General features: G+C 32.5%; 2 protein-coding genes across 2 annotated transcripts; one reads left to right on the forward strand and one right to left on the reverse strand.

The window, feature by feature from the left end:
- Positions 1-9265: 9265 nt before the first annotated feature.
- On the reverse strand, positions 9266-20786 carry LOC130946481 (MAG2-interacting protein 2). The gene is made up of 12 exons (XM_057875244.1): positions 20514-20786; positions 20378-20426; positions 20093-20266; positions 19173-19374; positions 18846-19021; positions 16987-17989; positions 15823-16793; positions 14939-15027; positions 14354-14713; positions 12959-14168; positions 12571-12836; positions 9266-12118 (listed from the first exon to the last, which is right to left on the reverse strand). Exons 1-12 carry the CDS (start codon positions 20622-20624, stop codon positions 9518-9520), a joined length of 7212 nt encoding a protein of 2403 aa, XP_057731227.1. The 5' UTR covers positions 20625-20786; the 3' UTR covers positions 9266-9517.
- Positions 20787-25976: 5190 nt separating this feature from the next.
- LOC130945330 (uncharacterized) lies at positions 25977-26756 on the forward strand. Its single transcript, XM_057874063.1, has one exon. The coding sequence runs from the start codon at positions 25977-25979 to the stop codon at positions 26754-26756; it is 780 nt and encodes a 259-aa protein (XP_057730046.1).
- The last annotated feature ends 1159 nt before the right edge of the window (positions 26757-27915 follow it).

Raw genomic sequence — 27915 nt, forward strand, 5'->3', positions numbered from 1 at the left:
AATCAGATATAATTAATTTTACATAAAATTGATAACTAAAAATTATTAGTTAAAAATTTAGTTAAATTAATTAAATTATTTAATAATTTTTAGTTATTAACTTTACATAAAGTTAATTGTACATAAATTTTACCTATAAAATTATATTATAAATAAAAATATGATATAATAATATAAATATATTTAATATAATTAAAAACTTTAATTTTTTTCTTAAACTCTAATTTTAAAATTTTTTATTAAATTCTCTTTAATTTCTATCTTTCATAATACAATATCCTATCAAAAAATTACATTAATTTTGATTTATTTGTTAAATTTAAAAATATAAAAACACATACATTTGTCGAACTGAAATTTCTTTTATAAACTTTTTCTCAATTTATTTATTTATAATTTTTCATCATCATCACTATTATTCTATCATTGTCTTTATCTATTGCTATTACAATTGTTACTATAATTGTTGTTGTTGTGGTCGTCATTATTGTTATTATTATTGGTTAATCGTGAACAATTCTATTTAATTAATTAATTAATCAATAATAATAATAATTGTGAACAATTTTTTTTAATTCTTTTGTAAATGCAGTCTTTATTAAATTTGAAAAAAAATATATATTATTTAAATTATAATTATTTCCATAATTTTTTTAGGTAATCATCTTATAATAAATGTATGTATTAAGAATATTTTTAATTATTCTGTTGGCCTTTGTAGTTTTATCAAATTTGTAATTAAGTTTTTATATTTTTTTTAATCACGTTCTTACACTACTTTTAATTTTATAATTAAGTCTTTTTGTGTCAAAAATATTAAAATCAACGAAATATTCCCTCTAAAAAAATTTCTAGTCAAAGTTCTAATTAAATTTTTAATTGTGGGTACATTCAATTTGTATAAAAATAAAATATTTCATTAACTCTAGCATTCTTATACTGAAAAAGACTGAATTACAAAATTTAAAATAATATAAAGATTCAATTAAAAGAAAAAAAAATTAGTAACCTAATTATAAATTTGATAAAATTACAAAGACTAATAAAATAATTAAATCTTAAGAATATAGTTGAATTAAATTTCAAGTCTTTTTTATATATAATTAGACTTTTAAATATAAACTCTATCAAACATTTTTTTTTTGTAAATTAAAATTTTTTTCTTATTTTTCTGTAAAAAAGAATTAGTAGTAAAATTTTTTACTTTCAAATATTTTTATTGTGTGTTCTTTAAGACAAGTAAAAACATTTTTTTTTGTTGTCTTTTTGTATTATAGTCACAACATATTTCTAACACTTATATTTAGTTTAGTTTTATAATAGTCTTCATGTCCTGACCTAACACTAAGACCCATATCCAAATAAAATAAAAAGGCCTAATCCATAGATTGGCCTCCCCGCATAACCGACCTCCTCCAAAGAGGTCGGATTCAACACAGACTTCACTCTGAGGAAGTCGGGATCGAAGGTTAGCTGACAGATAACACTTATTCAAATAAGTAACTGCCCATAAAATCTCTCAACCCACTTCCAGGAGGCATATCTCAACTTCCCTAAGATAAAGGAACGGTTATCCTCCTTAAAAGGTGGAACTACTCAAACGGTGGTTATTGGTTCACCACTATAAATACATTGACATCCCTCAGGTATCTTTAAGTTCCAATACTCTCTAAACCTGCTCAAACCCTTTGCTGACTTAGGCATTGGAGTGTCTTTGCAGGTACCACCTCCCATTCCTTCACACATTTAAGTCGGACGGCGGCTCCCGGACGTAAACCAAGTCGGAGACTACCTCCTCCAGACGTTTGGGCTAACCTCACAAGTCTAGCCCATTAATCTTCGGTTACCCATCATAACAAATAGTATCTCTGATATTTTAAATATATTTTAGTTTTATCTTTGACAGTTATTTAGTTATATCTCTCAAAATATTAATACCATATAACATGACAAATTGAACTATTAGTAATACTTGAGTTTAGTACTGCTATATGTAAGTGACAAATTAGCATAACTATTAGTTATTAATCAACTAAAAATCAACGATCAATAATTTTTATAAAATTAGTCGTATGATTCTTATTATGAGTAATACAAAGCAAACAAATACAAAGTTAAAAAAAGAAAAAGATGCTTTTAATTATATTAAATATATAAAATAGACATATATTTCATATTTAATTAGCAATATATATATATATATATATATATATATATATATATATATATATATATTACTCATAATCTCATATAATGGGTACTTACTCTTTTTTTTTAATAAAATATGATAGTCATGAAATTTATACGATAATACAAATGAATTGATAGTATAATATTTAAATCCTAACTATCATGATAGTTATATTCTATCCTATCTATGTAACCATGAATAATTTATATAATAATTTTGGTAAATAAAAAATCAGTAATTTTGTGATAATAAATACTACATACATCATTGACTAAACTAACTGTATTTAATCAAATTTAAACTTTTTAAATCATAAATTAATTAGAAAAATATAATTCATAAACCTAAAAATTAAAAAATATGATTGATTATGCAATCATATTGATGATATCAAATTAAATTTTTAAAATATACTCATTAATTATCAAAAGAAGAACTCCCATTGTACTTAATTTAAAGTATTTTATTTCTTATAAAGTCTTACTCTATTTTTTATTAATATTCAAAATTCCTACTAAAATAAATTTTTAGGTTTTACAAAATATAACATATATAATTTTGATTACAAACAAAATTAAGAACTTACCATTATTTTCTATCAATATTTAAATAAATTTTTAAGCTCATTACAAATTAAACATATTTACAAGTTAAAAAAATATTATGTGCGTACAAAAAATTAAATATTAAAATAATTACTATATATTAAGATAACATAGGAACGGAGTTATGTTATATTTAAAAAAAAAACTAAAAATTAATTTTATAAAAAAATAGTTAAATAAAAATTTATACATAATTTGTTAAAAAAAATTAAGAGGGAGCATTGCCTCTCTTCCTTTACACAAAATTTTGTTTTTGTTTATACATATTAATTTATATATTTTTAATTAAATAATTAACTATTAAAATAATTAAACTTAATATAATAATCAAATAATAAATAAATAATTTAACTATTTTATAGTACTATAATAAAAAATTTTATGAAAATCAAAATATCTTTATACACAATAACTAAACTTTTTTTTATGTACATTGCATGATTATTGTTGTGACACTCTTTTCAAAAAAAAAAAAGAAGAAAAATAACGCCATTTAGTGCAGCTCAGTCAAGACATATCACATATGGCGGCTGGAAAAAAATGGCTTTTAAAATTGGTCTATAAGGACAAGCTGATAACTTCAATCATACAAAACTTGTTAAAAGAAAAAACGGTTGCATGTCTACATGCACCACCCAACCTTCATGTTCATCTGTGTTTCACTCGCTAAATCTGGACCTTGTATTTTTATTATTATTATATCTAGATGGTTAACGTTGTTGGAATATCATATTTCAAAAAGGACATCGACATACGTGAACATCTTCCTATATTATACTTACAATATTATCGTCTCCTACTCATATAACTTTATTTATTTATTACAGCCTAATCGAAAAAATTATTTAATTAAAGTTAAAATATACTTATAAATCTATTAAAATATTATTATTATTATTATTATTATTATTATTATTATTATTATTATTTTGCTAACAAAACAATAACTGTAAAAAATTACAAAATAATTAATTTATATTAAAAAATGCTAATTAGATATTTAATACTTAATTTTTCACTAATAATATCATCTAATTTTGTATAAGGTACAAATATAATACTTGCTAATAATTTAACTCCAAAGACAAAATTAATATAACAAATGGTAAATGACTTCAGTATATCACTAAATTCAACATTTTAGTGTATCAATTCTTTTACATGCAATTGAAGCGAAGCGATCTTTATAAAAAAATCCGTATCCACTTAATTTTTTTAAATATGATTGTAAATAAACCTCATTAGAAAATGGTGATGAGAATCATTAGAAATCATCTAAAAACATGTGGATCCATTATTAGTTTATTACAATTTACAAATTTGTTCAATTTTTGTGGGTCTTAATTCTTTGACTTTGTTATCTCTACTATCTATTTTTATAGATTTTTTAGTTCTCCTTTTTCGACACCTGTCTTTCTACATGTGTAGATAAAATTTGAAATCTACAATGTAAAAGAAATTAAAAATATACACCATAGCATTGGCCTAGTATTTAACTAGTAAAGCGTATATATAAAAACTAAGAGATGCGGCATGAATAATAGAAAATTGAAAAAAAAAATTTAAAAATACCAAAGGCTGTTATCATAGAAAACATCAATCATAGTTCTGAGAAGAAATTTAAGGTATTAAAAATAGTCAAACACATATAATTAAATAATATCAAATATACATGAGCAAGAGTGTACATATCTACATATCATAATAATTTGTAGAGTAAAGTATTGTTTTTGTTTCCAACGTTTGAAATAAGTCTTAAAGTTGTCTCCAACATTTTAATCGTCCTATTTAAGTTCCCAACGTTTTAAAATTGATTCAATGTTGTCCTGCCGTTAGGGACCCGTTAACAGAATTGATGGCGGGACAAAATTGAAACGATTTTGAAACTTTAGGGACTTAAATAAGACGAAAATATTGGGAACAAAAATGATACATAGAAATAAATTTTAATTTTATCCTTCAATAATATCAATCTTTTACTATACATAGTATTCAATTATTTTTTAATCACATCTAAGTAAATTACACTTAATCGTATTACTTTCATTTTAAATAAATTAACTTTTTTTATAATTTTACTCTTAAAGATTTTTAGTTATCATGAATGAAATGTTTGTGGAATGATTAGTATATAAACTTGCAGAAAAGAAAAAAATAATATATATACAATAAAATATAAATTATACTTTTTGTCTCTAATGTATCAAAATTCTTTAAAATTATAAAAAATAAATTTATTTAAAATGAAAGTAATGTGATTAAATGTAATTTATTTAGATATAATTAAAAAATAATTGAATACTATGTACAATGAAAAATTAATACTATTGAAAGATAAAATTAAATTAAAATTTATTTTTATATATCGTTTTTGTCCCTAACATTTTAAAACCATCTTAATTTTGTTCTGCCGTCAATTCTGTTAATGGATCCCTAACGGCAGGACAATATTGAGTCAATTTTGAAACGTTAGGAACTTAAATAGGACGATTGCAACGTTAGTGACAACTTTATGACTTACTCCAAACGTTGGGGACAAAAACGATACTTTACTCTAATTTTTATCAAGGTTCAAATGCAACAATTGCATATCAAGCTTTGGAAGCAAAAATAACTCATCGAAAGTTGAATTTAGCAACATCAGATCAGATACAATCATACAAGGAGGCGAATAATACGACTTGAATCATGCGATTTAAATGGAAGGGGAAGCTGACACTTAAGATGCAAGTGGTGCAGAGACCACTACCAAAGCCGCCGAACTTTTGGAGACAACGATGATGTGGAGGGTCGTGATTTGGCTGGAAAGACAAAATGTGTGCAAAGATTAGAGCCTCGGACAGACGTCGTCACCTATCCAAGATCAAAATTGTCTTCAAGATTGGTGAGGTTGTTTCAACTTTATCCACCACTCTTGACGGGTATCGTGTTCAAGATCCGTGAGGCAGCTACAACACTATACGTCAAAAGCGCTGGCCAACCAACAGAGGAAGCTGGCCACCTGAGATTCTGAGAACGAAGCAATAATGATAATGACTGCGGAACAAGTGCAACTAGCTGCAGATCACGACTAGCAACAGGAGGGAATGAAAGCTTGAAAAATAGACTAGAAAGACGAAGTGCGACCAAAAAGAAAGAGGCCCTTTGAATTCAGGGATTTAGGATGGGGGGTGTGTCCAAATTGAATAACTATATAATGAAATGCTATTATGGAGATATACAACAACAACAAAGCCTTGTCCCACTAAGTGGGGTCGGCTACATGAATCAAACGACGCCATTGTGCTCTGTCATGTATCATGTCTACAGAGAGACCGTTTACATGTAGATCTCGTTTGACCACCTCACGGATGGTCTTCTTAGGTCTTCCTCTGCCTTTCGCTCTTTGTCCATCTTCCATCTCATCCACCCTCCTGACTGGATGTTCTATCGGTCTTCTTCCCACATGTCCAAACCACCTAAGACGCGATTCAACCATCTTTTCCACAATGGGTGCTACTCCAACTCTCTCCCTTATATCTTCATTCCTTATTTTATCCAATCGCGTATGACCACTCATCCATCTCAACATCTTCATCTCTGCCACACTCAGCTTATGTTCGTACTCCCCTTTAGCCGCCCAACACTCCGTACCATACAGCATAGCCGGTCTTATAGCGGTGCGATAGAATTTACCTTTAAGTTTTAAAGGCACTTTTTTGTCGCATATAAAACCAGATGCACTCCGCCATTTTGACCAACCTGCTTGGATCCTATGATTTACATCCTGTTCAATCTCTCCATTATCCTGTATGATGCACCCAAGATACTTAAAACTTTTAACTTTTCGTAGGATGTTTTCTCCAATCTTCACCTCTATATTGGAGTTTTCCCTTCTCAGACTGAATTTACATTCCATATATTCCGTCTTGTTACGGCTTATGCGCAGACCATACACTTCTAGAGCTTCTCTCCATAACTCCAACTTCTTATTTAGGTCTTCCCTTGACTCTCCCATAAGGACGATATCATCGGCAAAAAGCATGCACCATGGCACAGGCTCTTGGATGTGCTCTGTGAGTACTTCCAAGACTAATGTGAAAAGGTATGGACTTAAGGATGATCCCTGGTGTAATCCTATACCAATAGGGAATTCCTCTGTCACACCACCTTGAGTCTTCACACTAGTTGTGGCCCCATCATACATGTCTTTGATTGCCCGAATATATGCGATCTTTACTCTCCTCTTTTCTAAAACCTTCCATAAGACCTCCCTTGGTACCCTATCATACGCTTTTTCCAAATCAATAAACACCATGTGCAGATCCCTTTTATTACTACGATACCTCTCCATCATCCTTCTTAATAGGTATATCGCTTCAGTGGTAGATCTGCCTGGCATAAATCCAAATTGGTTCTCTGTTACTTGTGTCTCTTTTCTCAACCTCCGTTCTATCACCCTTTCCCATAACTTCATAGTATGACTCATAAGCTTAATCCCTCTATAGTTTTCGCAACTTTGTATATCCCCCTTATTCTTGTAGATAGGTACCAAGGTGCTCTTTCTTCACTCATCAGGCATCTTCTTTGACCTTAAAATCTCATTAAAAAGCTTGGTTAACCAGTTGATGCATTTTCCTCCAAGACCCTTCCAAACCTCAATCGGGATATTATCAGGTCCTACTGCCCTGCCATTTTTCATCTGCTTTAGAGCCTCTTTTACCTCGAAGTCTCGAATCCTTCGATAGTAGTCAAAGTTTTGATCTTCTTCCCTTGTGCATAATCGACCAAGGCTCGGAAGAGTCTTCTGTCCCTCATTAAATAACTCGTAGAAGTAGCTCTTCCACCTTTCATTAATCTTCTCCTCTTGAGCCAACACCTCTCCATCCTTATCCTTTATGCACTTAACCTGATCCAAATCTCTCGTTCTTCTTTCCCGACTCTTTGCGATTCTATATATACATTTTTCTCCTTCTTTCGTGCCCAAAGACTGGTAGAGACCCTCATATGCTCTTGTCCTTGCTTCACTTACAGCCACTTTTGTCTCTTTCTTAGCCGCCTTATATTTTTCCCAGTTATCTGCATTGCGGCATAAAGACCACTCTTTAAAGCATTTCCTTTTTATCTTTATCTTTTCTTGTATACTTGCATTCCACCACCAGGACTCCTTGTCTCTTGGTCCTATTCCTTTAGATTCACCAAAACTTTCTTTTGCTGTTCTTCTAATAACTTCTGCCATCTCCCTCCACATCTCTTCCGCGCTTCCATTCCCATCCCACTTTGCCTCTTCTCCTACCCGTCTTAGGAAGCTTCTTTGTTCCTCACCTTTCATCCGCCACCACCTCGTCCTTGGGTTCTTCGTATGATGTCTTTTCCTCAACTTTTGCTCAACGCGAAAATCCATGACGAGCACCCTATGTTGTGTTGTCAAACTCTCTCCCGGGATAATTTTACAGTTAATGCAAAATTTCCGGTCGACTCTCCTCAACAAGAAGAAGTCGATTTGAGAGCTTGTCATGCCACTCTTATAGGTTATAAGATGTTCGTCTCTCTTTTTAAAACATGTATTTGCGATGAGAAGATCAAAAGTTGAGGAAAAGTCCAAAATAGTTTTACCTTCGGCATTGATCACCCCGAAACCATGGCCTCCGTGAATACTCCCATATCCAGTCACTTCTCTCCCAACATGGCCATTTAAATCTCCTCCTAAGAAAATCTTATCTCCCAAAGGTATGCCTTGAACCAAACTCTCTAGATCCTCCCAAAACCTTATCTTGTGTTGTTCGTCTGAACCCACTTGCGGTGCATAGGCGCTAATCACATGGAAAGCACCTCCCTCTACCACTAGTTTGATAGAGATGATCCGATCTCCCACCCTCTTGATATCCACTACGTCCTTCTTCCACTGCTTATCCACAATTATTCCAACCCCATTCCTATTCTTCACCTTTCCTGTATACCAAAGTTTGAAACCAGAAGTATCCAACTCCCTAGCCTTTGCACCAACCCATTTCGTTTCTTGTAGGCACATAATGTTAATCTTCCTCCTTGTCATGGTGTCCACCACCTCCATGGACTTTCCTGTTAGAGTGCCTATGTTCCATGTCCCAAATCTCAACCTTCTGTCGTTTCGACCTTTATCTTTTCCTTTGTAAACTAGCTTATTTACCCTCGTCCGTTCACGAAAACGCGAGAACCCTTGCTCATTTAACACTACATCCGGGCACCGATGCAGCGGCTCTTGCTTCGACACCGTACTCGAGCCATACGACGCGTTGCTTCCGGGCAACGACCTAGCTTTAGCGCAATAATGTCTTTGATTCATGTCATGGGGGTTCGGCTATATTTTTATGTTGGTTGCCGAAAACCTAACACAACCCTCCTCCTTTATCCGGGCTTGGGACCGGCTATGTACCGCAAGTGTAACATAGGCGGAGTTGCTATTATGGAGATATATAGAAAATATTTTAAAAACAAATTTATACACCAAACTCTTCTACATAGAAGCAAATTCGTCTCATTGGCCTCGTCAATTAGACAAGTAGACAACTTTTTCAGTTTCTATTTAGCTTTCCTTAGACCAAGCAGTTTCCACCCCCGGCGACCAACTCTCAATAGATTGCAACTACGATTGTACTAATCCATAAACCCTTACACCCTAATCTGATAGCACATGCTACTTTAAAAGAGCTTGCTGAAAAGAATAAAAACGGATCATGAGGGGTGAAAATTGGTACTTCGTTCATCTAACTCTAGTAGGAAGCAATGGCAATGTGGACTGGATTAAACTGCTCATCTTGCCTCTCAAGCTTCCAACAGTGTTCTTCAGTGTTATACATGTCTTGTCAACAGGGATCTCATTGACCTGTAGCAAGTGCAACTGCCTTTCCAGATACCTATCGAGACTGGCCTCTGCAATGTTAATGAGACTCAGCGACTCATTAGTGTGCATGAATTTTGTGACAAGAAATCCAGCTAGAACATGCTGATCAGCTTTCACAAGTTCTGATATGAACATAGGGAAAAGGGTCGTTCTGAAAAGCAGCAATGGATTCTCAGCGTCTTCACTAGTGTTGATTCTTTTACCTGATACCAAAGCTTGTTGACATTGATTGGATAAGTTTCCAATCAAATAGAAGATATAAGAGAAACTTTTACCATAGGTGGAGTCACTGGAGATAGTAGTGAGAAGCCCAGATGATAGAACGAGAATTAGTAACTCAACGTTCCTAATCTTTAAAGCAGGGATGCTTTGACGCAAGTTATCCTCAATTGCAGCCAGACACTGTAAGTGTAATGCTTTGTAAGGCAGCAACAATGTCATCTTCAAAGCCGCAAAGCAATCGATGCCGAGTGCTATCTGGCTTAAGCTCCTGGCATCATCTTCATCAAGTAACGTAACATTGGGTTTTAATAATGATTGATCAATCAGTCTCAGCACATCACTAAACCTTGATACGCTTGTGAGCTTTTTAAATATTTCTGTCCAACATACATGTAACGGATGAACAGAAGCAGAGTCCCCTTTCTTTACTTTCTCGGTGTTTTCCACTTCCTCAAGACTTTCCCATCCCTCGTCCCAATCATCATTGTTCCAGTCATTCCCACCTTCAGATGCTTCAGCAGCATTTTCTCTTTCTCGATCTTTCACTGTTGTGAACAGTCCATCCCACTCTTCCAAAATAGCTATCAGAGCATCGAAGTGGGAATCATTACTCGCTTCTCCAAAGAACTTCAGAAAGCAAGATACAGCTGAGTCTACATTCAATAGGTCGTCTGCGGTGATTTCTATGCTAGGAGAGATCGATGCTACAAGCTGAGATGATTTTAGAGCAACCAGAGTATTTGTAAACCTATTAGAAGAATCTTTGTTATCCAGCAACTGCTTGTTGACATCAGTCTCACTCTTGCTGCCAGCATAAAGCAACTCATTCCATTCTTCCCACGGTTGGACATTGGCTTCCATTTCAGCTGAGAAACCCTTTATACTTTTACCTGATATATATTGCATAAGCTCTAACACATAAACTCTGATGGAGCTTGGCAACTGTAAATTGTCGGAGAACTGTACCATTCTTTCCCAAATTACACGTCTAACACATTGCATGACTTTTACATCACTTTCAAGCTTGCTTAAAGATGACAATATATGAAACAGGTTCCGGTTCTCATGGGATCCATTGACTAATTCCTGCAGAACAGCTTCCAGAATATCCAAATAGAAATGAGGAAGATCTTGGGAACCTTGGCCAGAATCAGAAGCTAAACCTGATTCTGACGATGCAACAGAAAAAACCTCAGCAACGGCCCCATACCCACAGCCAGAAAAAATCATAGCTTTGCAGAGATTATAAATTTCTAAAGTAGACTCGCCACTCAAACCACACTGGACATAGCCATAAATACTTCCCCATCCCTGACTTGGTGAGATTATATCCTCCATCACCAATTTCATAAAAGCTTTCAGACAACTTATTAAACACATTGGATTGAAGCAAACAGTTTCTCCTGAGCTTTCCTCCAATGCAATTTCTTTCATATCATCTGCCAGTCTCGTCCAGAAGTCTAGAAGAACAATAAGACAGTCTTGCCATGTTGAATTGTCTGGAATGAATCCATAAGAACTGTAAAGAGGAATGATTATAGTGAAGTACTTCTTCATGATCCCCAAAGCATCAGACTGACTCAAAAGTCTAATGTATGATCGGCATGAACCATAGCTGTGCTCAAGCTTACTTATGAAGCTTTGAAGGTACTCAGGCGTTCTGCCACTAGATTCATTTGCAGCTTTGCTCTCCAAATCACTGAGCAAATGCAGGATGTAATGCTTGTAGACATCCTGCCATGACATGAATCCCTCAGGCAATGAATCGCCGTAAATATTTGCAAGAGTCTGTACCATTTTTGACAAAGCTGACAAGCTACTGTCGTCTATACATGCATAAACTTCATCACTAAAACACTCAAAATTCAAACCATGTAAACCAGCTATATTTTTGAAGTTAAGATTGTTAACAAATGATACACGTTTGCACTCTTGCTCAATGACTCTGTAATAATGAGCAAACCTTAAATCAGAATTTTGATGATCGTGATATGTCATTGGTGATGAATCTTTGGTGCTTTCCAGCTGCAAGTAGCACTCTGCCAACAGGCCATACACATAAGCAAGCCGGAGTTTGTTGCACCCATCAATTGCTGGGTATACAATTGATGAAATGGTTTCAATGGTATTGGCTCCATTCTCAACTACTTTTCCTTTAAAATCTGCAATTTCGGCTGTAATATCATCATTTGTCCAAACATCAGAAACAAGGACAGCACTTAAGTATTGCAATAGCACCTGCAATTAACAAAGAAATAATGAGATTATCAACTGATCATTCAGACAATATCTTATATAAAAAAGACATCCCGGTGCACAAGTATTCCGCGTTGACGCAGGGTCCGGGAAAGGGCCGCACTCAAAAGGTGTAATGTATGCAGCCTAACTTGATAATTACATCATTGGCTATTTCCACACCTTGAACCCGTGACCTTGAGATCACACGGAGACAACTCAACCGTTGCTCCAAGGCTCCCCTTCAGACAATTTCTTATATATATATATAAGTTGATCTAAAGGCGGAAGCTATTAAACTTAGGCCCCGAAACAACTTCTATACAAGACCCCCCTTCATGTGAAGGCTTGTTAAAACATAGGTGTAATAAAGATAATGGTTTCATACTTTCATCGTAATGAAGACATATTTCCTTATGATACATATTTCAGGATATTCTAGCAAATCCTCATACCTCAGTACTCTTTAAGCCATAAGTATCAGCCAATTTTAAAGTGTCCTTAAGAATGTGCTTTTTCTCCATTTTTACTGACTCAATGAGATTGAGAACTACATTCTCAATATAAATGGAATCCCCAGACAGAAAACGCTCTGTTTCAACCCCAGGAATTATCTTTTGTAGTGCTCTGGAATGATCAGTCAGACGCTTTTGCTCTTCTAGTTTCAGTTTCCACTCTCTCCAAAATGAGGACTGTACCTTGCCAAGCTTATCTATTTCATCTGAAAGTAGAATAAAATAAAAGTTGGAATGATGTCTTTGCTAAAAATACCAATTGCCACAGCAGAAATAAATGAAGGGGGAAGAATTAAGTTCATAACCAATACAAGCATGATAAACTTACCAGAAGTGGGTGATGCATGCTTTTCCTTAAACCTCATCTTCAATAGCTCCTTCCTCTGAATAGGATCAGTCCCTATTCCAGAATTGTGTAATAAGCTGTAAGCCATCCCAACATTCATGATGCTACAAACTTGCTGGTAATCTTTTCGTATTTTGAGCTGTTCTTCTATAATTTCCACTCCATTGAAAGCATCAAAAAGATTCAAAAGATAAGAGCACCCAATTATATCTTCTTCTTCAGTAACTGGTTGCTCCATAACTGATTTTGCTAGAGAAGCAATCAGATTGTCTCTAGGGGAAAATTCATTTCTAGCCAACCAGGACAAAATGGTCACCACAGCCTGTGTTCTGATGTTCAAATACTGCTTCCCAGTTATGAATTTTGTATCATGTTCTCCTTTCTTACTCAAGTCAAGCAACCAAGGGAGTTGTGAAGCAGCAAAAGACAGAACTTTTACATTTTCAGTCAAGGACGATGCCCAATCTGCTTGATCACCAATAGTTAAGCTTTTAGCAACAGCAGAAAGCTCTTCTTTAATTTTCTCAAGATGAACATCCTGATTGTTGGTATTCATGCCATTAGACGCTTGAAAGCAAATATTTTGAATGCTTTGTTTGGGAAGTGAGTTAAAAGACGAACCCTGTGATGAAAATCTTGAAGAATTTGTCCCTGTCGAAATCATTAATGTTTCACACTGGCCTTGCAAATCCAAGTCTTTCCATGCATGGAGAAGCTCCCCAATGGATTCCTCATCACAGTAACTCAAAGCAAAGCCTAAAAGTTGCTTTCTAGAGTCTACATCCATATTTTCAAGAGCAGGACCTCTTGCAATTGCAGCACATAAATCCCACACGTAACCATGCCCCTTGCGGGCCAAAACAAGACAAAGATCAAATGCCAATTGCAAATCACCTGAAACTGCAGCTTCTCTAGCAATAGCTTCCTCAACAGCTGCTATTTCATCTGCAGACCTCAGGCCAAGAAGTCTAGCAACTTCAATAAGTTCATCAACATGAAAATATGCTCCAGTTGGACTTGTGATTGCCATTTTCACAATCTCCATAGGATCTTTTATTTGCCTGAACTGCATGGGAAGAATGTTCACCCCAAGGTTGGGAAGCTTAACTGTAAGTGCATCAATAATATCTGCCTCTGCCTTGACATTTGCACTATTTGGATATAGGTTAAGGCATTCTCTAGCATTCCAGATCTGGAACAATTTACAGCACCGTAATTAACCAATTCATGCAGTTGAGATCAAGTAACAAAAAAAATACAATAAAATGCATAGTTCCATCTATTATCCGATTTACGGCTTCAATAGCATGCTTTGCATTGGGAACAAGTCTCGGACATTAGATGTTAGAATTACTATGTTGTAACAGAAAATCTTACTTCTGAACAAGAAAGACTTGAAGCTGAGAAAAAGTATTCCCTAGCTGCTTGAATGACAAGGCTTTCTGCCTTCTCCGATGCCAAAGCAACTGAACTCGTACCCTTCAAGTAATTTCTTGCAAGAGAGAACTTCCCAGCTTTGAGCAGCCCTCTGCAAAATTCAACCAAAATATACTCCAGGTCCAGGAAAGGAAATGCTTTTTCCCTCAAGTATTGCATATCACGCCACATGGTGGCCCATTCACTATCAGATCGGCTAGGTTGACGGCGAATAAATTTAGATAGAATAAGGCGAATGATCTGTTTGACACCCTTCTCATCTGATTCAGCCTCCACAAAAAAGTTTAATGGCTTTGGGACCTGTATCGATACAAAAGACAACACAATAAAATAAGTACATAACATATGGCTAAACAATATGTTGAACTTTATAACCATGTTGCCAAATAGTTAAGTGGCAAAAACAGTACCAAGCAACAATTTTGTAATCCAGACCATGTTGATATACACATTTCCATTGACATACAAATAACCATAAAGTATGCCAGTTTGGAGTTACATAGCGAGAAAGGAGAAACTACCAACCTGGTAGAATGCCAAAAGTCTCCCAGCTTCAATATGACCTTCAGCAAGTCTAAGTCTTCTCTCAAGGTTCTCTATTTGAATTGTAGTGCCTGCACAAGAATACATATTTTAATGTAACCAATGATTAATATTAGATACCAAATCATATCTGCAAGAATTCACTAAATGGCACATAGCACAGGCACATATAGAATAAGATATGAATAGAAATGTCTTGGAACTTGGTAAGTTTTGGGATCCAAAGGATAAGTACCCAGCTTAAGAACACACTGATATCACAATCAAATATAAACTAAAAGGAGGCAATGGTACATAATGGTTTATAGGAGGACGAATTTTGTTGACACTGAAAGATATTGGATGCACGTGTCAGTCAGTACTCACTGGTTGATAGAAGATACATGGCATAGGACCATGGAAGGCAATCAATTAAGCAAAACCATGTAAATAATGTTTTATCAAAGTTCGAAAAATAGTGAAATTTTGATTTCAAGATAATTGTCGGAATATAAGTATTTAGATTTCCCAAGAAGCCATTAGATAGCTCTTAACAACAGCCAAATCATGGACAATCTTAAACGAAGGTGTTAAATGATGACAAGCAGGTGTAATAGATGTACTAGCAGAAAAATGAACAAATATAGTAACAAAAAAAAAGTGGTTAACAGCATTTACGAAGGGGAAAATTGATTAACCAAATAAAGTTAATTAACTACAGTCTGGTAGTTGTGTCAAACTGTAAATATATCACCAGCAACCCCAAGTATATGTTTGCCCCTTTGATATTTTTATTTAACTATTCTAGTGAAACCCTAAGAAATATTGAGTATAAATGAGCAAAATTATAGAGCTAATTACCATTATGATATTAGAACCAAACTCACCATGTAGCGGAGGTAATTTAGATAGAATGGATGCCATTGTACTCCACCTATCTGTAACTGTGGACAAATATATGCATTGCAAAGCACAGTCAATAGCTTCCACATCACTTTTGAAATAGGCATTGCTTTGGAAGTTTCTGCACCCTTCCTCAATAACCACCAAGCATATGTTCAATTTATTCACCAAAGCAGTTTCTGTCAACCATCTCACCAGAAATGATTTCTCTATATTTTGATTTGCAGAATCAAGAAGACTGATATCTCCGCTTAGGGATACCATGTGAAGATTTCCATGCATAAAAGGAATAGCTCTATTGCGTAGTCTTTCATTTACATTCTCCTCTTTGACTCCCTTAAGCATAAATTTAAATTTATCATAGTCCGACAACTCTCCCCACTTGGCAAGACTCATATTGAAGCTTATTTCGCCATCAGTGTCATCAGAATAAATAATTTGATACAAGTATAGGACATCCTGATGGAATTGCTGCAACTCAGATAAACCTTTGTGAAGAGCAAACTCAAGAAACCTTAAACAATTATCCAGCTGCCCACTGAAATCATCCATGAATCTAGCTCTATTTTTATACCAATTGGTGAGCTCATCAATTGATGGCCAAAAAGTTCCAAGAAAATGTTTAACAAGTGGTTCAGTTTTGGCTTGGATTTGAATGTCATGGCTTTCAACTGATGTGTTAATGAAGCAAACCATCTTCTCACATTCAACCCAATCATCTTTCCTCACTGCAACACCAGCAGGAGGAGATCTCCCAGGAAGAAGCTGCACATATGTTTCGGCAGGAACTGTTTCTGGGATGGCAGATAAAATTTCCAACATAAATGGAGATAAAGAATATGGATGACGCTTAAACAGCAAATTTAAGGCACCAATTTTTCCGCTTTCAGCCAGTGCTACAGCAGCTTCGCTAATAGGCATAACACGAAACTTGCCATATTCCTGCACAGAAAACCTGCAGAAAACTGTGTCAATGAACTTTGGGTCAGTGGAAACCATCAGAATTATTGAACAATCACAAAACTTAAACATCCTATTGTTTGTGATTGTGGTGATCAGTAATTACATAATGCTTGTGCTCAAATATGTTTTTTTTTTTTTTTTGGAGTCTAATTTAACAAAATTGACTTCTATTACTTTTAGCATACCTTCCCATGTTTACTCCGAGAAATGTTTCTAACCTATCTCTAAATTGCAAAATTCGAAGTCTGGCCAAACGAGAATTCCATACTAGAGTAGAAGTATGATCATCTACTTCTGAGAATCTATAATGGTCAGTGATGTGGAGACCATAATCCAGTAAAGCTTTCACAGCATCTTCTGTAGGTCCAATTCTATCAACACATTCGGAAAGTACAAACTCTCTATCCTTAATACTTGACAAATATTTATTTATTTCATTTAATCCTTGACTAGAATTCAACCACTGTGACTTCAGAACTTCATCTTTATCCAGTCCATGACTATCAGCGAAATCCAGAGCATCATGATATCTTTTCTTGCTAATCAATATACCATACATTTCAGGGACAGATTTCTCAGAAAAAGTAATGAGGCACCAGAGCAACCTAGAAAAGTGAAACTGATTAAGCCTATCTTCAGTGATCCACTCTATATGTTGTAACTCATCTGTTGATCCAACATCAGAAGGATTAGATCTTTCTTGAGATGACGGAGTTGCTAACAGAAAAAGACAGCCCTTGTATTTTGGTGCACCTTCTACAACAGGCAAAAAGTATGCAGGACCCTCTTCCTGAACTTTTGAACCATTTAGGATGTCAATCAATGAAACAACACCATTCCTTTCTACAACAGCAAGGATATGGTCACTCCACCACATAAAATCCATAAGACCCACAGAGGACCTACTCCCTCCAACTGATAAATTATCAAACATTGATGAATCGTCTAGCTCCCCCAAGCAAAGCCGAGATAGTGTAAAGCCTTTTCTGTCCAACTTAAAAATATGCAAGCACCCTGTCAAATCCAGTGTAGTAATGAATGTACCTTGTGGTGAGATTAGCACCTTTGGATATGTTAGTTGACCTCTGAAATCTTTTGGCTTTACATATAATCCCTTAAACTGCAAAGAGGACAACTGCTCCAGTTCTCTACTTGAATTTGTATGCCAAAGAGAAAGATGGCAAGACCCTAGAGATAAATGCATAACTAATTAGTGAAGAACTTTGTCAAACACCAGTTGCAGATCAAGACATGTAAAAAAATAATAATTCGATTGCCTCTTCTCCAGATTCCAATAACTTGTGTTACTAGAAAAGAAATAGTACTAGGGATATCAACAAACTCAAGATAAGAGGACAAGGCATACAAAGTTCAGTGAAGAATTAATTCATTTTTGTGACCCAGAAAAAAAAAGGGGGGGATTTCAAAGGCATGAAATCAATGAAAATTCATTACCAAAAATTAAAAAAAAATTGGAATTTAAAAGAAAACCATACAACTGAGTACTTAAAAAGACATTGGCCTTCACCTTTGCAAACATGTGTGACATAACACATATTTTACTGCATATATGTTAAAAAAAGGAGGGAGGCGAATAAAACAAAAAATTCCCTTTTCTTACGTTCAAAGGATCAAAATAAGAACTATATATTTTTTTCCAAAAAATTGAAAGAAAGGATATCAAATATATACAGAGAAGACAACAACAATATGTAGTGTAATCATAAAAAGGTTATTTAAACCAAAAACAGAGGACGGAAGTGAGTTTAATGCAGCTTTTAAACAATTGAACCAAAAGGTAAATTTTTAGCACACAAATGTTTGTAACCCAGAGAAACTTTATTCAGATTTCAGAAGTATGTATTAAATGTCCTTTTCTTAGCTTTATTTCAATTGTTAAGAAAGAAAGACTGAAACCAATCAGGTGAAAAGTTTACTTATGGAATTAATAAAAGTGATAGCCAAAATTCATCTATTTAAATAGTATAATGTATTTCTTAAAACAGAACAAATCATATATAACAGAAAATAACCGAAATTGTACCAGAATTCTTGTGAACAGCCACCAAAAAGTTAAGTTCATGATGACGGTCAAGGCAGAAAATATTGCTGCAGAGATTTTTCCAGTGATAAGAAGTATAATTGGGAAAGGTATAGCCACTTTGTCCATAACTGAGCTCAATTTGTTGAAGTGAACCATCAGATGTAATGACAGAGAACCTACATCAAAAGAGAAAGCAAAAAATATTCATATTGGCTTTCCATTGGCCTAGTTAATTCCCAACATTACCCGAGAAAGTGTCCAAGTAGTCACACTTCAATTTTTCTACAGAATATTAAAAGCAAGGAACACAGAGATGTTAGAACTTACATGTAAGACTTGTGCTCATCTGACCCATTTTCAAAAGATAGGCCAACAATCGGTGAAGATATTTTCAAATGCTTCTTCACAATTTCAGCTATTACTTCACCATTGAATTTGATAAAATATAGCGTATCAGTATCATCAACAACCCCAAGAATGTCATCATCTTCAGACCACGCTCCCATACTAAATGTACCAAGGCTGCGACCTAACAACCCAAATCTATATCAAAAGCAAGTTTATAAAGACAACAGACAAGTAATCAGGTATAAGTTAATTTCTAACATCCTTTATCCAGGAGGAAGGAATTCATTAAAAAATGAATAAACATATCCAGAAACGCTATCAAGGCATAAAGCTAATGGAAACACTACACAGTCTACACAAACTCAAGATTTGGATAAAATCCTTCATTGACACAAGCAAGAGTTCATCCATTCTTCTATAACTTGCCATCTGTTTTTTACGACTGTCGTCCATCTCTTAGGAAGAACCTCGAGAGTGCTGCCATCCATTATTTGCATGTAAAAAATACAACATATATTACAGAAAAATAGTATTATGGAATTTATATTGGCAGAGAGCTAAATGCTGCTAGTCACTTCCTAACAAAACTCTATAAGACTATCATGGCATTAAAAAGGTACAAATCCCAGATTTTGGGTGTTATTACCTATGACCCCTCAAAATATATGCCTTGGTCCTCTCCCCTTATATCACCAACGCATAACTTAATCATTGTTAATTACTATAGAAGCCTCAACATTCCATCATCTACAAAAAATTTTATATACATAAAGTTCACGTACATCTACAACAAAATTTTCTAAGCTGAAATCACACAACACGATCAAAGAAACTAATAATATCCACCAACAAACACTCCAAAAGAACACAATAGTTTAGAGGAGAATAAAGATAATTACCGGCGAAAATGCCGCAAGGCACTTGATAATCATCGTCTTTACTGAGAACCGTTATCCGGTTCCCGGCGGCGACCGCAACGTGTTTGGCGGTAGGGGAAACAAACAGCGACACCAATCTCCTGAGCTTCTTCGGCTGATTATACTCCGTCCACTTCTCCTTCAGCTGACTCACACCTTACAACACAAAACCACCGCCAAATAACCGTAAATAGAGATTCAGCAAGCCAAAAACGAACCAGAACTAAAGCCGTTAGGTGATTCGAGGGGAAAAATGCAGAAACGTACCTCGAACCGAAAGCAAAGAGCGGAAGCTCCCTGCAGTGCCATCATTGGCCTGAAAATTGGAGAAACGGAATGAATTGAGATGATCCAGAAGATTAGAGCATAAATCGGTAGAGAAAAGAAGAGATCTTGGTTGAACCTGGCGTTGCGGAGGGTAATTTGGAATTTGCAGTGTAGTAGTAGTAGAAGAAGAAGACGGTGATGTGGAAGAAGAAGCGTGGCGTCGCGTCTCGTAAAGCGGGAACTCCATGTGGAAAGTGTTGCAGCAGCAACTGTGCCTTAGAAACTGCACCGCATTCGAGCGTGTGTGTACTGCGTCGGCGCGTAGCTACCAATATTGTATAGATTTGTGTGTTCCCCAGAGAGAGGGAGAAGACGACGCAGAAAATGGCTTCAGCTTCAGTTCTTCCTCGCCTTGGTCCCCAAAACAAAAAAAAACAAAAAAAAAACAAAAGTTAAATATTTTTTGAAAAAATATCTCGAGATTGAAATAACATTTTTTAGGTTTTTAAATACAAATTCAATTCGATCAAGTGCTTTTTTTATAAGATAAATTATCAAAATGAAAGTCAAACATTCATGTTATTTAGTCACAAAAAAGAAAAACATTCATGTTATTCTTAAAAATAATTTTTAACAGATAAATATAATAAATAAATTGAAAAATATAAAAATAAATAAATATTAAATATATATTTTAAAAATTAAATTTTGATATATTTTTATAAATATGATTAGAAAAATAAAGTTAATATAATTTCAATTCGATCGAGCGTATTTTTTTATAGGATAAATGTTAAAACAGTAGTCGAATATTCATGTAATTGTTAAAATTAATTTTAAAAGATAAATAATAAATAAAATTTTTAAAAATTTAATATAAATAAATAAATATTAAATACATATTATAAAAAATTAGAAATTAAATTTTTATAAACATAATTATTATAATACAATTTTTTAACTTTGAAAATTGGTACTTTTTTGTGATTTCAAAATAGTCAAAAATATTTTTAAAAAGTGTAAAGAAAATTCACTAATAATTTTTTTTGCATTTTTTTATGCGACTTATCTAAATGATTCGATAAAATTTAAATTAAATGCATAAATTATTTGTCAAATGCAATTTTTTTGCTATTTATAAAAAGCATTTTTTGTTATTTTTTTATATGTTTAAATTTTTTAATGACTTTTTTGTGATTTATATCTTTTAGAATTGTTTTTGTTAATGATATAAATATTCAGATACGATAATTTATCATTCTTTTTTTATGAATAAAAAATATTCATATATTAATCTAATTTTTTTGGAATATTTAAAATTTTAATTTAAGATATAAACAAGTCAATCTTTAAATTTTTTGAATTTTTTTTGAATATTTTGTCATTTATGTGAAAGAAATTGTAAAGAAGAATTTATTTAGTATAAAATTACAAAATTTAAAAGATAAAAATATTTTTAAAATTGATTTTCAAATAATGATGTCAAACAATTGTCTTTAGAGTCTTTTTCAATATATCTCCAACTATTTTGTGCATTTTGTCAAAATTATTTTTTATTATCAAAATGCCATTTGTTTTTTCAATGTTTATTTTATCAAAAATTAAGTTATGCGGCCAAAATGCTAATTTCAGAAATGCTTTTTTTTTAAATCTTGGGGGATCGGGTTGGTTCTTTAGTATTGAGCGCAATACTAGGTGGTAAAACTGGCCCATGATGCAGTCATTCGTTGCCTACAGGCAGACGAATTAGTTCTTGACCTGACGGGTTAAAGAATATCGTGCACAACAAAAAAAAAAAAATAGCCCATGATAAAGGATGTAGATTGGACCTTGCAAGATGGAGACATATTTCTCACCGGGTTTTAGTATTTATTTGAGTGAGCAAAATTGTCTAGACACCAACAAGATAAAGAATTAAGTAGGATTTAAAAAAGAGATAAAAACTGAGACTAAAAGATAGATATTGAAATAAATATTAATATTATATTTGGTATAAAATAGAAGATAAAAACTGAAATAAGAATTAAGTTCTAATTTAATTTTTATAAATAATAAAGTTAAAATTAATTAATTAAAATGGGAGTATTTTAGATATAAAATGTTATTAAAATTTTAATTTTTGTCTTCAAAAATTTCAGTCTCGTGTGTTTTTATTTTCTAGAAGTATTAAAATACTTAAATTTTAGAGATAAAGACAAAAAATTTAATATTAATTTTTAGATCAATAAATAAATACTGAATTCTTTTAATCTTCATCTTAATACCTCAAAATAAACACTACTTTAAAGATAGTAAAAGAGAGTATGAAATATCAGAAGCGGCCTTGAAGAGATGCATCGAGATTGTGAGTCCTTTCCTCGTAAATTTGTCTTTCATTCTCTCTCACCCTTACTCTCATTGTTATAGATTTATCGTGGCTTCACTCTTTCTCTCTAGAATGAACTACTAACTCGACTTCTGTCAATTTTTTAGAATGACAACGCGACTCTTTACTATAAAAACGATTCATTTCAGTCTATGTCCTTTATTTTCGTGACTCAACGCGGTCTCTGTGAGTATTTTTTTATCAACTCTGAATAGAAAATACTGACGTGTCAGATTCAAAAATGGACAGAAACCTAATTGTCTCTAAATTTAAATTGGTTAGGGATTTATTTGTCCCTATTCTTTAAATGATATTTTTTAAAAAAAATATTCATTATATTAATATTTTTTTAATAAATTATTGAATATATGGTATAATAAGTACAAACTAATTAATAAATTATTCACATTTAAAAATATTATTTATTATGAAACTAAATAAATAATTTTTAAATATAATTTTTAAATATATAAATAATAAATATTAAAATACGGTTAATACATTAATAATAATAATCCTGTGATATAATATTAGTATTATAATTTAGATAATTTTTACAATAAAATAAAAAATAATAAATACATTATTTGATATATAATTTTTTTTGAGTTTTTCTCTCTTTAAACTAAATTAATAATTCTATTTAATATCTTTGCACTAAAATACACTATGAGTAGGATACTAATACTAAATAAAATAAAACATAATATATATATATATATATATATTATGAAGACCAATTATAAACTCAACAAACTCAAAACATCAATAATATTATTAATCTATCAATGATACATATTCTCATAAGGTACAGATCAATGAAGATTTATCAATATTAGAATAACGTGGGTTAACTAAAATTTTATGTATATTAAAATTTAATTAAATGTTACATATATTTACTCAAAATATTATTCATAGATTAATAATATTATTGATGTTTTGAGTTTGCTGAATTTATAAATGGTCTCCATAATATATATATTATGTTTTATTTCATTTAGTATTAGACTATTAGTATTTAATAGCATACTCATAGTGTATTTTAGTGCCAAGATATCAAATAGAATTATTAATTTAGTTTAAAGAGATAAAAAAATTGAATTTGTTATTACTCAAAAAAATTTTACGATATATTAAATAATGTGTTCATTAGTTTTTATTTTATTGTGAAAATTATTTAGATCATAATACTAATAGTATATCATAGGATTATTATTATTAATGTATTAACCAAATTTTAATATTTATTATTTATATATATTTAAAAATTATATTTAAGAATTATTCATAATAAATGACATTTTTAAATTTGAATAATTTATTAATTAGTTTGTACTTATTATATCATATATTCAATAATTTATTAAAAAAAATATTAATATAATGAATAAAAAATTTAAAAAAATATTATTTAAAGAATAAAGACAAATAAATCCCTAGTCAATTTAAATTTAGAGACAATTAAGTCCCTGTTTATTTTTAAACCTAACACGTTAATATTTTTCGTTTAGAATTGACAGAAAAATATTCACAGAGACCATGTTGAATCACAAAAATAAAAAATAAGAACCAAAATAAAATATTTTTATAATAAAAAATCGCATTATCATTCTAAAGATCAGATTGATAGTTCACTCTTCCCTCTATGCAGGTCCTGGAAGTTCTTTTATCCCCAATTTCCTTATGCATTTTATTTGTCTTTATCTTATCCATCACATGTATATATAAATTCATACACACTTCATCCTTATTATACTTTTAATTCATTTATACAATTTTTCGCTGCTTTGATCTAGTATCAATTTAACGTTATTAACTAAAAAAGTTATTATAAAAAATATATAAAATTTAGTTTTCAATGTAAATATTGTGCACCTATTAAAATAAAATATTTATACTTTTTACTAATAGTAATTTTAACTTGAATATATGTTAGCTAAATTTATTTATGTTATTTTTTATTTTTAAAATTGTTAGGTCTTTTAACACACAGTTCAAGTCAAGTTGAATTTTATAACAAGACAAATTTAATATTCGTAAATAGTTTATAATAAGTTACAAATCAGAAATCAATAAACTTTATTACGAACTTAGTATGTTAAATATGAAATTTGATCTGAAATTTATTAGTATTTTTCACTCCTATGTAAATGTTAGACAAGTTTATATATATATATTTTTTTTGATGATATCTTTGTGTGACTTGATAACTCAAGCTTTAAGTCCAACTAGATTAGTTAGCATTGTTTTAAGTTTGTTAGAATTAGTTAGTATTGACTTTATTTATGGTTAGTTAGTTAGTCTCTTTTAAAAACTTATGTATAAATACACAAATATGTGACTAATAAAATCAATTTAATCACTAATCCAATTTTTGTGATTTCTCTCAACAAGAGAATGTGTAGAGAAACATTCTCCTCACATTCTATTAGTTCTTGAGTCGCTCCCTTTAGATGCAGCTCAAACTCACCTTTTATCATGGTGCAGTGAAAGTGGAGGCTAAAATCTAAAGATCGAATTGATTCGAATAAACAGCGAGGGAGATATGATTGACGCATCAAATCGAATTCTTATTTGAAACTTCAATTCCAATTTCAATTTCAATTTCTTACCTAAAACCCTAGATATTCGATTCTTGGTTGTGATTGATGCATCAAATCCTTATTCACAACTTCAATTTCAATTTCTTGCCTCAAACCCTTGATATTCAATTCCTAATTCAATTTTTCTTTCCACTCTACTCCAAATTCTTTTCCAAATTCTTCAATCTACAATTTCTCTTTGCTGTCCAATTCTTCCTCTTCTCTTCACTCACATAATAGACATTGATGATATTACAATGAGCTTAGCAAAATTTTTGTTTCTCCGATATTAACAATTATTTTCCGATCAACGAATTTAGAAAAAAAGTCATGAATCTTGAACGCTAAAAGATTCATTGATACATATAGCGCCAGATCAAGGAAACGAGCTTCCAAACATGGACATGCACACCTTTGCGAATATGATGAATCAATTCAACATCATGCAACCTTAGCATGCAAGGAAGAACATGAATCCTCTCACAGATTCGTTAAGCCCGTACTACTTGCATCCTGATGAAAGTCTAGGATCCCCTCTAATCACTACGATCTTGACATCTTTAAATTATCACAGTTGGAAAAAAAATGTGGAGAGCGTTAAGGTCGAAAAATAAGGTAAAATTTATTGATGGTTTAATTGAAAAACCAGATGTTGAATGATCCATTGTATGAAGCATGGGATAGATGCAACGATTACATTGTTTCTTGGATAACCTTGGCATTAAGTCCAGAAATCGCTCAAAGTGTGATCTGGCACGATGTTGCAGGAGATTTGTGGCGAGACCTAAAACACATGTATAGTCAAGGGGATATATTCAAGATGGATAAAATTGATGATGAGCTAAGCACAATCAAGAAGGGTGAACTCTCCGTCTTAACAAATTTCACCAAATTGAAGGCAATTTGGGAAGAGCTTGAAAATCTGCGACCTATACCCCCTTGTGTAACGTGTGCAGCGACTAATTGTGCGTGTGGTTTGGAGATTGTTAGAAAGTATAGAGAGGATGCCTATGTCGTGCGATTCTTGAAAGGATTGAATGAAGTTTATTCTTATGTAAAGTCTCAAGTCATGTTGATGAAGCCAGTGCCAAAGATTGACGAAGCTTTCTCCTTGCTACTTCAGCAAGAAAGGCAAATACATCAAACTGAACCTATACTCAATGTCAGAACCCTCAGGAACGCTTCAAGCAACACTCCTCAAGCAAATAGAGGAAGGGGGCGCGACAGAGGAGCTGGCAGAAGAAGAGGAAAAGGAACTTCAAAACAATGTTCATATTATGGGAAGACTGACCACTTGGTTGACGTGTGTTACAAGAAACATGGAATGCCACCTCATTTCAAGCAAGGTGGAACAAGCTTCATCAACAATGTAGTTGCTAAAGAGAATTCTGATACAAACAACAACGTTATTGGAGAGAGTTTATCCTAGAGCAAAAACGTGTGCTATTGTCTCTGCTACAACAATCAGATGCACAACAAATACAAAAGACAATAGGTACAACAAATCAGTTGGTATCACTTCCATCAAACTAAGGTATAGCTTTTATAATGTCTCTCAATGTGTTTTACAGTAGTGCCCGGGTAATAGACTCAGGAGCCACACACCATGTGATATTCTCTTTAGATGCTTTTTAATTATATCACCATGTGAATCTAATCACTGTCAAACTCCCAGATGAAACATGTACCAACACCTCAACAGCGGGAACCATATTTTTCTCAGATTCATTCTTTCTTACCAATATCCTTTTCATTCCAGAATTTAAGTTCAATTTGGTTTTACTTTCTAAACTAACTAGCTCTATTCACTGTGAATTTGTTTTTAATGATGTTTGCTGCAAGATTTAGGATTGCTCTTCCAAGAAGATGATTGATCAAGCTGAGCAAAAGAGAGGGCTATATGCATTTGAGAATTTAACTCCAACTCAGTTAACTAACAAGGTACTAGCAGCATCACTCATCACACACAACCACAACAAAAGGGACACCACACAATTGCATAATAACATCTGACATTGTAGACTAAGTCATTTACCAAAGGATAAGATTGTTGTAATGAAAAAACATTATGCTTGCATAGAAAACTCACATTGTAATAAATCTTATGACTCATGTCATTTCTCAAAACTAAAACTATTGGCATTTAGACACAATTTGTCAAAGGCAGAAAATAATTTTGATTTGATTTATTTGGATATATGAGGATCCATTAATCACTTATCTACTACTAATCATAAATACTTTTTTACAATTGTGGATGATAGAAGTAGATATACATGACTTTTTTTATGAAATTAAAGTATGAAGTCAGAGACTTAATCAAGAGCTTTGTAACACTAATCCAAACTCAGTTCAATAAAACAATTAAAAAAATTCGAACTGACAATAAATTAGAGTTCTAAATGCAAGCATACTATGAAGCCATGGGAATTATCCACCAAACTAATTGTGTTGAAACTCCTTAATAAAATGGCATTGTTAAGAGAAAACATCAACATATACTAGGTGTGACTCGAGCACTCATGTTTCAAGCAAATATTCCAAAATATTTTTGAAACTATGCAAGTGCTCAAGCCATTTACATAATC

This window comes from Arachis stenosperma, chromosome 8, assembly GCF_014773155.1.
Source record: "Arachis stenosperma cultivar V10309 chromosome 8, arast.V10309.gnm1.PFL2, whole genome shotgun sequence".
Classification (NCBI taxonomy): domain Eukaryota; kingdom Viridiplantae; phylum Streptophyta; class Magnoliopsida; order Fabales; family Fabaceae; genus Arachis; species Arachis stenosperma.